This window comes from Podarcis vaucheri, assembly GCF_965113315.1.
Source record: "Podarcis vaucheri genome assembly, chromosome: 12".
NCBI classification, from domain to species: Eukaryota; Metazoa; Chordata; class Lepidosauria; order Squamata; family Lacertidae; genus Podarcis; species Podarcis vaucheri.
The window spans coordinates 57,775,772-57,789,175 of NC_138750.1; the positions used below are offsets into that span (position 1 = coordinate 57,775,772).

General features: G+C 47.2%; 1 protein-coding gene across 1 annotated transcript in view; it reads left to right on the plus strand.

Annotated features, from left to right (window-relative positions):
• Nucleotides 1–13,404, plus strand: part of LOC309514970 (vasoactive intestinal polypeptide receptor-like) — a 113,446-nt gene that overhangs the window by 78,413 nt on the left and 21,629 nt on the right. Inside the window, exon 6 of the mRNA XM_082192517.1 lies at nt 353–485. Coding sequence (XP_082048643.1) covers nt 353–485 — 133 coding nt within the window. The remainder of the gene's footprint in view (nt 1–352; nt 486–13,404) is intronic.

Consider the following 13,404-nt stretch of genomic DNA (forward strand, 5'->3'; position numbering starts at 1 on the left):
ACTGTTCCTGACTCAGCTTATTTCGCTGCACTAACTCAACCTACCCACAGACTCTATCCCAATTCACTCCCACTCCAACCAACCACCCAACTCCCAACAAACTCCTCCCTTCGCCCCTCCCAGTGCCAGTTTTATAGTCCCTCTGACTCCACCCCCCTGGGTTCTGATTGGGTAACCTGTTTAACTATTTCACCTCCAGCACTCTCATATGTTAATGTCACAGAGACACACACAGGAAACTTGAGGGAGGGGAAGAGAGTTGGCTTGCCCCTTGGCTCTTAAACCAGTTTCAGTCAGGCTCTCTACATGGTGGGCCCCTTTTGAAAGACTCCTTTCTCTTTCTCTCATCCAGGAAACTCCACTGCACTCGGAATTACATCCACATGCATCTCTTCATGTCCTTCATCATGAGAGCCATAGCCGTCTTCATCAAGGATGTCATCCTCTTTGAGAGAGGGGAGTCCGACCACTGCTCCATTGGCTCGGTCAGTCATGCCTTCCGCCGGGAGCACTCAGGGACGGGTGGGGGTCTCCTCTGTCCTAGTCTTGCATGCTCCATTTTGCCACTCTCGTAACTTGACTGGGAGTGGCCGCAGAGACCATATAACACCGGTCCTGAAAGACCTACATTGGCTCCCAGTAAGTTTCCGAGCACAATTCAAAGTGTTGGCGCTGACCTTTAAAGCCCTAAACGGCCTCGGCCCAGTATACCTGAAGGAGGGTCTCCACCCCCATCGTTCAACCTGGACACTGAGGTCCAGCTCAGAGGGCCTTCTGGTGGTTCCCTCCCTGCAAGAAGTGAGGTTGCAGGGAACCAGGCAGAGGGCCTTCTTGGTGGTGGCGCCCGCCCTGTGGAACACCGTCAGATGTCAAGGAAATAGACTTTTAGAAGACATCTGAAGGCAGTCCTGTTTAAGGAAGTTTTTAATGTTTGATGTTTTATCATGTTTTAATATTCTGTTGGGAGCCGCCCAGAGTGAGTGGGTAAACCCAGCCAGATGGGTGGGATATAAATAAATTATTATTATTATTATTATTATTATTATTATTATTATTATTAACCCTATGCTTGCCTGAAAAGGGCTGCAGAGGCAGATTTAAGGCAGCATGACTGGTCCGTCCCCGTCCCCCCCCCCCGCCAAGGGAGGGTGTATTTCCTCCTCCTTCCCAAAGCCTAGAAAGTGCTGGGCTTTGGGGAAGAAGGCATGAGGGCTCTCGCAGGGTCCTAGAGTCCTCCTTCTTCCTTCCCAAAGCCTAGTTAACCCTTACCTAACTTAGGGAAAGAGCAGGGTGGGCTCTAGGACACTGCCAGAGCCTCCTTCCCAAAGCCCAACAATTTGCTTACCCACTTCTGGGAAGGTGCTACAAGGGTCAGAGGAGTGTCAAATTTTGGCCTCACACAGGGTGTCCTATTACCAAGGGCTGCCACTATGGGCTGCTGCTCCTGGTGTCTTCCTTCCCCTGCCGTTATTGGCTTTGGATAGCTCAACTGGTTATAGCGTGGTGCCGATAATGCCAAGGTCACAGGTTCGATCCCCGTATGGGACAGCTGCACATTCCTGCATTGCCGAGGGTTGGGCTAGATGATCTTCAGGGTCCCCTTTCAACTCTATGCTTCTATGATGCTTGGGTTTCCTGCTTGTAAATTAATGCTCCTGTTCAGCCGCTGCAATGCACAACTGATGCGAGGATTCCTCTGGCTGGCCAACAGTTTTAATTAGGGCCATATTTTGCAAAACCTACATGTCACTGAAAAGAACGTACAAAATTTGTTATATTAGGGATGTTGTTTTGCAAAAGAGGAGAAAATGTGCACAAGGCAAAATTGCATATGAGGATAAATTCAGATTGCAATCCACGGTTGGAAGGCTGTAATCCTTCTGAATGGCGGCAGCTGGAAACTGCATGGGGGGAGCGGTCTTGTGATTGGATCCTGCTTGCAGGTTTATGTTTTGGGGGATCTGGTTAGGCAATGTGCGAACAGGATGCTGGCCTGATCCTGAAGGCTATCTTTATGTTCTTAAAATGCTGGCGATTTTTTAAAAGCACAGACTAATGTAGAGTTGTAGAGCACGGCAGCGAAGACTGGGCAAGCGATTTGGCACACTAAGCAACCCTTTTGCCCCAAGAAGTGTGCATAACATGTTTTGCTGGGATGTCACGTAGCACTCCTAAGGACCGTTTCCCCGCCTTGATGGTCTCCTAGGAGAATGCGGCTGTTTTGAGAGCGGTCTTGTAAAAGTCATCCGCATAAATGTTGTAAAAAAGAACGATTATATTAATAAAGTCCGTGCTGATTCATATTACGGGCTTCTCATCCTACTCCTCCTCCTGCCCCCTCTGCTTTCACAACGGCAGCGAGCTGGAAGAAATCATATACAAAAGACGGCAAGGAAGGAGGGGGGTCTCCCTCACACACAGACACACACACACACACAAAAGAAGCCCCCCCAAATAAATCCCTGTATCTTCCTCACTACGTACACTGCCTCTAGACCATCATTATTTAGTGCAGGCTTCCTCAACCTCTGGGACGCGAGTGGCGCTGTGGGCTAAACCACAGAGCCTAGGGCTTGCTGATCAGAAGGCCGGTGGTTCGAATCCCCACAATGGGGTGAGCTCCCGTTGCTTGGTCCCTGCTCCTTCCAACCTAGCAGTTCGGAAGCACATCAGAGTGCGAGTAGATAAATAGGTATCGCTCTGGCGGGAAGGTAAACGGCATTTCCGTGCACTGCTCTGGTTCGCCAGAAGCGGTTTAGTCATGCTGGCCACATGACCCGGAAGCTGTACGCCAGCTCCCTTGGCCAATAAAGCGAGATGAGCACTGCAAACCCAAAGTCATCCGCAACTGGACCTAACGGTCAGGGGTCCCTTTACATTTACCTCCTCAACCTCTGCCCTCCAGATGTTTTGAGACTACAATTCCCATCATCCCTGACCACTGGTCCTGCTAGCTAGGAATCACGGGAGTTTTAGGCCAAAAACATCTGGAGGGCTGAGGTTGAGGAAGCCTGATTTAGTGCATAGCTATACCACAAGCTTTTATTCACGGGAAAACAGTTGTTGATCCCTCAAGCAATGGAAGGTGGAAGGCCCCACAAATCTCAGTCTGCCCTCAGCCAGCCCCCACCTGCCCACTTTCCTACTTGCAACCAGTCTAGGGTTCAGGTCAGCTTCCTTTTCCTTAGTCCCAGTGTTTCCTTTGCAGAATCCAGCAGGGAAGAGGATGGAGACAAAAGTAGGAGGAGTTGCCTCTGCCTTGTCCTTGGCTCTAGCGCCACCTACTGTTGGCTCCTCCCATCTTTCCTGTCCACAATTCCCACTGGGCACCAGCCATCACTGCCCCCCCAAAAAATAATAATAATTGGAAGTGTTATTTGTTGAGGGCCAAACCATCTAAGTATTGTTGTAAGACCTGAATACACTCTCACACCTGACTTTGGGAACAGTTCCTGGTGAAACAAATCCATTTTCCATCGCCACACTTTTCCTGGCCCTGATTTTTATTTCCTAAAATTTAATCTTTTTTTAGAGAATGGTTTACAGAAAGGATAAGGCAATGAAGTTATCGGGGGGAACCGGTATAAAACACAGCTAATGAAAACCTTCAAAAAAGGATGAAAATCAGCAATAAGCTGGAAACATACATATCTGTCCCAGATAGATGTCTGGAAACAAACAAACAAAAAATGCATTTAGCAAGTGCCAGAAAGAGTACAGTGCAGGCATCTGCTTGATTTCAATAGGAAAGTTCCAGAGAGGGAGTTCCAGAGTCCACACTAGAAGATAGATTTCTTACAAATGTGGAATGAGTGTCACATGGAGCCTGTAGCAATGCCAGTTCTGTCAGATCAAAATAGCCAAGTGGGCATTTATGGGATGGTGTGATTTTGCAGGTAGGCACATCTGCTCATCGCTTCTTCCACTCCAGCCTGACTCTGAGAGAGTCTGAGTGTTATCTGTGTAGAGATAAGATGACTGCTTGTTGTTTAGTTGTTTAGTCGTGTCCGACTCTTCGTGACCCCATGGACCAGAGCAGGCCAGGCACTTCTGTCTTCCACTGCCTCCCGCAGTTTGGTCAAACTCATGTTCGTAGCTTTGAGAACACTGTCTAACCATCTTGTCCTCTGTCGTCCCCTTCTCCTTGTGCCCTCCATCTTTCCCAACATCAGGGTCTTTTCCAGGGAGTCTTCTCTTCTCATGAGGTGGCCAAAGTATTGGAGCCTCAGCTTCAGGATCTGTCCTTCCAGTGAGCACTCAGGGCTGATTTCCTTCAGAATGGATACGTTTGATCTTCTTGCAGTCCATGGGACTCTCAAGAGTCTCCTCCAACACCATAATTCAAAAGCATCAATTCTTCAAGATGACTGCTTAAGCAGCTGTAACACTCATGCAGTCCAGTAGTCTCCATTAGTCTTTAGTTTATTTTAGTTTGCAGTAGCTGTAAAAGAATAAAGAAGCTATGCTTCAGAGCCGTCGTCCGTGTAGTTCATACTCTGTTGTGCACGGCTGACTTTGGCACTGAGTTTAGTGCTCACAGCTCAAAGTTGTGAGTCCATTGCTCTTAGACCTGCTTCCCTGCAGTGGAAGGTCTCTGGAAGTGCTTTCCCAGCTCGCCTGGCCCAGTCGGGGCTGAAGAGGTTTAACCCAGTCATTGGCACCAGCTCAAAGGTGAAGCTGACAGGTGGGCCCCCTATTCAGACATGCCCCCCCCGCACAAGTCCCTAAGCATGCCTAGCCACCATGCTGGTTCCTGGCGTGGCGATGCCCCCTCCAACTCAGAGGCCTTCTTCCGAGAAAAACCGCTTCGGACCACGCCTGCTACGCCACATTTGTTTTCTGATCTGCTTAACCAATGTGGTGTGGTGGTTAAGAGCGGTAGTCTCGTAATCTGGTGAACTGGGTTCGCTTCCCCCTTCTTCCACATGCAGCTGCTGGGTGACCTTGGGCCAGTCACACTTCTCTGACGTCTCTCAGCCCCACTCACCTCACAGAGTGTTTGTTGTGGGGGAGGAAGGGAAAGGAGAATGTTAGCCGCTTTGAGACTCCTTCGGGTAGTGATAAAGTGGGATATCAAATCCAAACTCCTCCTCCTCTTCCTCTTCCTCTTATTTTTCTTCTTCTTCTTTTCCCCCTCTCTGGCTTGTCCACCCAAGTTACAACAGCTGCTGCCAGAATTGAATAAATGTGTGTTACTGAGCTGAGAAGCATAAGGTCAATTTATCACGTTTGCCCATTTTTATTTTGCAACAGTTGGTCTGAGCCATGACAGCCTGGGTGGCCCTGCCTTATTTTCTAAGAAACAAACAGAGAGGTGTAACAGGCTAAATTGAGTACGAACCACATTATCCATCTGGTCTGCGCCTCTCCCCTCGGTTGCCTGCTTAGGCGCTCCAGAAGCGAAAGGTTTGCAACTCTTCGTCTCCCTTTCCTCCCCCTTTTCACCAGCTGCCAAGGGTTTTGAAGCATAGGAATTGGTGTGTGTATCCCTTAGCATGTTGTTGTTCGCATCTGTCTCGAGAGACATTGGTGTGCGCCTCTGGGAATGAATTCAAGCCTCTGCGTTAACAGCACCAAAGTGGCCTTTCCGGGGTGCAAGCCTGGAGGTCCTGGGCTGCCCAGGCAACAAGACCTCCTTCTTGGCCTTGCTGATGCGATGCAGAAGAAAGTTGGGCAGCCTGCACTCAACTCTCACCTGTGGCTCACCTGTCAGCAGCCACCTAGTCTCCCAGGTCTAAGTCCACTGGCTCTGTATTCCTATATTGAATAAATGAATTTATTAATACGGTCGCAGACCAGCAGCAACACACACAATATCACAGATCACAAGAAAAAAGAAAAAAAAATCAGAAACACAGAGGACAATTTGAATATAACAAGGATTTAAATATAAAAAATTAAAATTAATTATTAGCGTGCCCCCCTGTAATTAACATTTAGGGGTTTGGTCATTATGGGATACCACTTGCTTCCTGCGATTAATTGCAGACGCACAGAATTTGGCTACATTTAATGTAGTCTTGGGATTCTTGTCCTCTAGCAGTAGCTTTAAACTATGGTGTTCCGATTCTTTCCTGGACTTTTGCAAAACAGGTGTAATAAAAGTCAAACGTATATCCTCATAAAGACGACAACGTAGTAGTACATGTGAAGCAGTTTCAACTTCCAACGAGCCACAAGGGCAGACCCGTGCTGTGTATGGTTTACCCTCAAATCTGCTCAAATCAAGTCTGAAAGGCTATGTTGTGTTTCTACGTTTATAAAAGCATCATTATTATTATTATTAATTATTATTATTATTATGAATAATAATAATACCCCACCCACTCTGGGCGGCTTCCAACAAAATATTAAGATACAGTACAGTGGTACCTCGGGTTACAGACGCTTCAGGTTACAGACGCTTAAAGTTACAGACTCCACTAACCCAGAAATAGTACCTCGGGTTAAGAACAGTTTCAGGTTAAGAACGGACCTCCAGAACGAATTAAGTTCTTAACCCGAGGTACCACTGTAATGCATAAAAGCTTAAAAGTTTCTCTAAACAAGGCTGCCTTCAGATGTCTTCTAAAAGTCTGGGAGTTGTTGTTCTCTTTGACATCTGGTGGGAGGGCATTTCACAGGGCAGGGGCAACTACTGAGATGGCCCTCTTCCTGGTTCCTTGTAACTTGCAGTGAGGGAACCGCCAAAAGGCCCTCGGCACTGGACCTCAGTGTCCGGGCAGAACGATGGGGATGGAGACGCTCCTTCAGGTATACTGGACCGAGGCCGTATAGGTCTGTATAGGCCAAAACCGACTTCTCAGATGGAGGTTGTTGTTTTTCGTCCAGCTGGATCACGGAGACTCATTGCCTGTGATGTTTGGGAAAGTGCCGGAGCTTATTTATTTTTAATCAGAGTTCATGATGGAACTAAATTTCTGGCACATAAACGCCTTCCCTCAAGGCCCTCATTTGATTCCCTTAATTTGTTTCTTGCGTGACAAATGATCGGATACAATCACGCTATCATGAGTAAGGACCAATTTGCTCTTAATGCCTCGTGAATTTGGCAAGATGTAAAACTGATTTACACAAAGCGTCAAAACTTGTTAGTATTCCGTACCAGTCCCAAAAGTCTTGCTTAAAAAAAATAAAAAATAGTAAAGAACTTGGGAGGCTGGGAGTTGAATGGGGAGAAACCCTGACCCATTTACTTGTGAGTAAGCCCCACCAAATTCAATAGGATTTGCTTCTGAGTAAACACGGCAGATTAACCTTGCTATTCTGAGATAAGGTAAAGGTAAAGGGACCCCTGACTATTAGGTCCAGTCGCGGACGACTCTGGGGTTGTGGCACTCATCTCGCTTTATTGGCTGAGGGAACCAGCGTACAGCTTCCGGGTCATGTGGCCAGCAAGACTAAGCCTCTTCTGGCGAACCAGAGCAGCGCACGGAAACGCCATTTACCTTCCCACCGGAGCGGTACCTATTTATCTACTTGCACTTTGACGTACTTTCAAACTGCTAGGTTGGTGGGAGCAGGGACCAAGCAACGGGAGCTCACCCCGTCACGGGGATTCGAACCGCCAACCTTCTGATCGGCAAGTCCTAGGTTCTGTGGTTTAAACCACAGCGCCACCTGCATCCCCATTCTGAGGTAGGGACCCCCATTAAAGAAAATGAATATCCACCCGTGGTTGCAGTGGTGCCCTTGAAGTCTTTCCTTGGTGCCCACAAAGCCTCTGAGTGCACGCACATGTCCCCCTTGGTCACAAGCCAGTGTGGTGTAGTGGTTAAGAGCGGTAGTCTCGTACTCTAGGGACCCAGGTTCGCGTCTCTGCTCCTCCACATGCAGCTGCTGGGTGACCTTGGGCTAGTCTCACTTCTCTGAAGTCTCTCAGCCCCACTCACCTCACAGAGTGTTTGTTGTGGGGGAGGAAGGGAAAGGAGAATGTTAGCCGCTTTGAGACTCCTTAAAGGGAGTGAAAGGCGGGATATCAAATCCAAACTCAAGGTGGTGAGCCTGCTTGCCTTTTTCTCCCTTGAAAAATACACAGAGCCGAAGGAGGAAATTTGGAAAATGGCCCTCTTTCCCACGTCCTCTTTCAGCTCTATGTGCTCTTCAAGGCTCAAATTACTGGATCCAACTTTTGCCCAGATCCCTTGGAAAAGCAAAATAAAGGCATAGTATTCTCTCGCTTTCCCATCCCGGGGAAGGGGGCACAAATCCACACTAGGGCGTGGGAAAAGTGACCAGATGGGGTGACACACTTGGTCGAAATTCCAAATCTGCCCATGGGCCTAAAAAGATTGGTGATCCCTGATCTACGTCCTGTTTGCAAGACCTCTAGGGGTCTCTTTCAGTGCCACCTGAACCAGTGATCCTCACCATTTGCTATGGGTTGTGAGTTCCATAAGTGAATTAGATGCTTAAAAAAGAATGCAGAAATGGGCAAATGACAAACACCCCCTTAGTCTTCTTCTGGTGGTTCTTTTAAAAAATTAATTTCACATATTACCCCACCCCTACTAAGGAGCTTAGAGCAGTTGACACAGGTTCTTCCCCAGGAAGTCTTCAATCAAAGCTTCCTCCATGTTGTTTCTGCCCGTCTCCTGCCCAGGTACTTATAATTCTGCCTTTGTAGCTCAACACACATTTTCTTAGACTGCAAAACAACACCGGCAGATACACAACTCCCCCTTTGATGTTGGTGGTTTGGCCTAGTTCCACTTGGCAAACAGACAGCAGCATCAGAAAGGGGCTAAAAACAACTGTGAGTGATTTGCAGGAACAACACCGTGAACAGGACAATAGCTTCCATTCAGGGCAGCTGATGGAAGGGGATTAATTCTATTTTTATCTGGTTTTCGAAACCTGATTTGACATGTGAGCCCAGCAGGTCAACCTTGGCTGCCATCAACCAGCCAAGTTCACAGAGGGTAGAAAAAGCCTGGGCCCAGCAGGTGTGATGAAGGGTGGAAAGGAGGGGTGGAATCGTGGCACAGGAGTGGGTCTTAAAATATGAACAGTATGGGATGTTAGGGGAGGGGTACTACATAATGCTCCTTCTGGGGTAGATTGCCCACCTTTGAGCCTCACCTTGTACTCAGCTCTCACCTGTGACTTCTCGACGCTGTCAGCATGCAATAGCTGCCACACCCCAGAACGACTTTGACTGGCTGGCTAAACTAGGTGAGGGTAGCTGATGGGTCTCAAACCCTCAGTGGGTTAGGGACCTTCCCCTGCATGTGAAGACAGACTCTGTCAGATTGAGCGGACGAGACTGATACTAGGTCCTACGGTCAAGACGGCGGTTTCTGCAAGTGTGTAGGTGTGGGTGGCGCTGTGGTCTAAACCACTGAGCCTCTTGGGCTTGCTGATCGGAAGGTCAGCTGTTCAAATCCCCCTAACGGAGTGAGTTCCCGGCGCTCTGTCCCAGCTCCTGCCAACCTAGCACTTCGAAAGCACACCAGTGCAAGTAGATAAATAGATACCACTGTGGCGGGAAGGTAAACGATGTTTCCATGCGCTTCCGTCACGGTGTTCTGTTGTGCCAGAAGCAGCTTAATCATGCTGGCCACACGACCCGGAAGCTGTACACCAGCTCCCTCAGCCAATAAAGCGAGATGAGCGCCGCAACCCCAGAGTCATCCGCGACTGGACTTAACTGTCAGGGTCCTTTACCTTTTAAAAATCTCTTAGCACCCATAACAAACTACAGCTCCTAGAATCTTAACAAACTACAGGATTTCTTTTCGGGGAAAGTCACGTGCCTTAAATGTGCTTTGGATGTGCTTTAAATGTGCATAGAATCATAGAATCATAAAGTTGGAAGAGACCACAAGGGCCATCGAGTCCAACCCCCTGCCAAGCAGGAAACACCATCAGAGCACTCCTGACATATGGTTGTCAAGCCTCTGCTTAAAGACCTCCAAAGTAGGAGACTCCACCACACTCCTTGGCAGCAAATTCCACTGTCGAACAGCTCTTACTGTCAGGAAGTTCTTCCTAATGTTTAGGTGGAATCTTCTTTCTTGTAGTTTGGATCCATTGCTCCGTGTCCGCTTCTCTGGAGCAGCAGAAAACAACCTTTCTCCCTCCTCTATGTGACATCCTTTTATATATTTGAACATGGCTATCATATCACCCCTTAACCTCCTCTTCTCCAGGCTAAACATGCCCAGCTCCCTTAGCCGTTCCTCATAAGGCATCGTTTCCAGGCCTTTGACCTGCAGTGTGGATCTGCCTGAAATGTTTGCGTTGGAAACAAAATATTTAGAGAACAAATGGGGAGGGGGGGGAATAAATAACCCAAAAATAGATAAAACTCTTTGAAGAAAAAAAGAATATTTGGGGGAGATGGCTGTTTTTCATGTGTGACATCCGTTCAGCATCCTCCACAGATTTTGGGCAAAAGCTGTTGAAAGACTGACATATTAGGGGCGGCGGGTACACGTCTGTGGTTCATGTAGCCTGCCTGTTCGGAGAGATGGATTTTTAAATGTCTTGACATTTCCTTACCGTCAGAAGAAATTATTGAGGTCAGATACAAGTGAATGGCTAAGAGTGGGTGAATAGGACTGGAAACCCTTTGGGGGTAGGCAGTTGGGGGGGTGGAGAAACTGTTGCCTACATAAATCTTGCAATTTCACCCAAAATGAATCCCATAAACAAAAAGCTAACCTTCCAGTCACCTGAATAGGATTAAGAGTCTGCCATATAAACAAAACACACACACAGGCAACCCACTCGCCTAAAATTCATTCTGGGTCCTGTTTGCTTGGTCGCTGGTTATTTGTTCCTGGTTTTTTCTATATAAAATAAATAACCCTGCTCTCCTGTACAAACTCGTCCAATGCACAGTTTCATTTTGCTTCCTGGTAGCTGAGACTTTTCTGGCTTTTCTCTAGAGAGACAAAAGTCAGCCATGTACCTGTATTTATTGATTGACTTAAGTTAATGCTTGTAAGCTGCCACTGTGAATCTTGGGCAGCTGGAAGTGGCTTGAAGATGTCACAAATAAGGAACACGTTTGTGATGGAAAAGATGCCCCGAGTTCGAAAACATAGGATTCCAAATTGCCTGATTTCGCTTCTAATATTGAAAGCTCAAATCGTTTTAACAGTGGAATAGAAAAAGAAAGCAGAGACATCACCTTGCCGACAAAGGTCTGTATAGTTAAAGCTATGGTTTTCCCAGTAGTAATGTATGGAAGTGAGAGCTGGACCATAAAGAAGGTTGATCACCGAAGAATGGATGCTTTTGAATTATGGTGCTGGAGGAGACTCTTGAGAGTCCCATGGACTGCAAGAAGATCCAACCTATCCATTCTGACGGAAATCAGCCCTGACTGCTCACTGGTAGCTGAGACTTGGAGCTGAGGCTCCAAGACTTTGGCCACCTCATGAGAAGAGAAGACTCCCTGGAAAAGACTCTGATGTTGGGAAAGATGGAGGGCACAAGGAGAAGAGGACAAGATGGTTGGACAGTGTTCTTGAAGCTACCAGCATGAGTTTGACGAAACTGTGGGAGGCAGTGGGAGACAGAAGTGCCTGGCATGCTCTGGTCCAGGGGGTCACAAAGAGTTGGACACAACTAAATGAGTAAACAACAAAGAAAAAATGTTGTGCATGATACATATGTGAATAATTGTTAGTTTTTATTTATCTATTTATAAAAATAATAATCTGTGTGCTGCTGTGTCATGAAGAATATATCGAAACAGTTCACAGCAATAAAAGCATTAATACCAGACTATAAAAACCATAAACAATTAACCATTGCAGAATGATGTATATTTGATTGCCTGCATAAGCTTGGCAGAATAGAAAAGCTTTCAGCAGGTGTTCAAAGGTTGGCACAGACGTGATACCTTAGTGGAACATCCATTTTCAGCGAATGTATACCTCTGGATGCAATTCTGTAGTTAAAACTTTGGCCGACTCTATAACCAATAATGGAAGATTGTGTGGCAACAGTGATGGCAGGAGGACTTGGGAAACAAGAAGTTTCGTCGGCTTTGCTTTGTTCTGATGAGATGCTAATGTCACGAGCACCACCTTAGCAACTCAGAAGCCTTTGCCTTGTGGCCAATGACTGTCCTCAAATGTCCTCACAACATCTTGCCTTTGGTGCCATCTGAAAACCTGGTTGACTTGGCAAATTAGAGCTTCGAGGCAAACACAGACTGAGAGCTTCTCGGTTTGATTTCTGGTGAACCCGGCCGTTTTGCAGTATATCTCCTCCTTCTGTGCCCCGGACAGTGTTCTCTGAGTTTGCTTGCTATGCTATAATCTCCTGCAGAGGGTTAGAAACTGCAAAGGTTAAGAAACGGCCATTCTTGTCTGCAGGAGGAGATGTAACTAGACCTTTTTGGCCTTTTCAGTTTCACTGGGCCACCCAAAGGGGCTGCACTTTTATAACCCCCAAGTTATTTGCTGCTGATGCCGTCACTGAATACAGCACCGTCGATGACTCTTTAGAGAGCAAAGCAGGCAAGAAAAAAGGAGCTCTCTGCTTTTAGAAGCTTGCAATCTAAATGCTAACAGCAAGGAAGAGAGACAGAAATGGGAGGAAAGGAAAGTCAAGAATAGCAGGTGGGGTGAAGGGTCAAGCAAGGAAAAGGCATCCTTTGCTGGAAGGCATCAGCCCCCAGCACCCATGAGCTCAGCAACATCTCATGCTCTTGACCTCTCTAGTGCTGGGCAGAAGATGGTATTGTCATGCCCGGTTCCCATCAGCAAGTGGAAAAGAAAACAGAATGGAAGCAAGATTGTTTCCCACCCCCCTCGAGAAAAACTGCCCCCTGGTTTCCCCCAGGTAATTTGTGCAAAGGTGGCTGCTGCATTGCCATTTAGACCTGCTCTGCTTGTTCATCACTGCAGCGGGGAAAATCCAGTAGGCAAATCTACACTGGTCGCTTATAGCGTTAAAAAATGCGTTATGGAAATGTCACACCAGAGGGCGCTGCAGAGCAGCGATCTGGGAAATGCCATTGAGAGCTACATAACTTTTTTTATATAGCCTTTGATAGCGTTTTTGCAGGCCAGTGGAGATCCAGCTCTCTCCGCAGCCTATTACGTCCGTCCTTGGGGAAGGATCACAGCTCAACAATAAAGCAAAGGCCCTGGTGTCTCCAGGTAGAGCAGGGGAAGGCTGCTTCCTAAAATCCTGCAGAGCTGTTGCCATTCAGGGTAGACAATACTCTTGGCTACATGGGCCAAGAGTCTGACTCTTTTACAAGAAAGGAGATGCCAACTAAACATCAGAAAAAACTTTGTGATGGTAAGACCTGTTTGACAGTGGAACGGACTCCCTTCCTTGGAGGTTTTGAAGCAAAGGTTGGATGGGCATCTGTCATGGATGCTATAGTTGAGAATCCTGCATTGCATACGTTTTTGAAAAAACCATAGTCTATGCAAT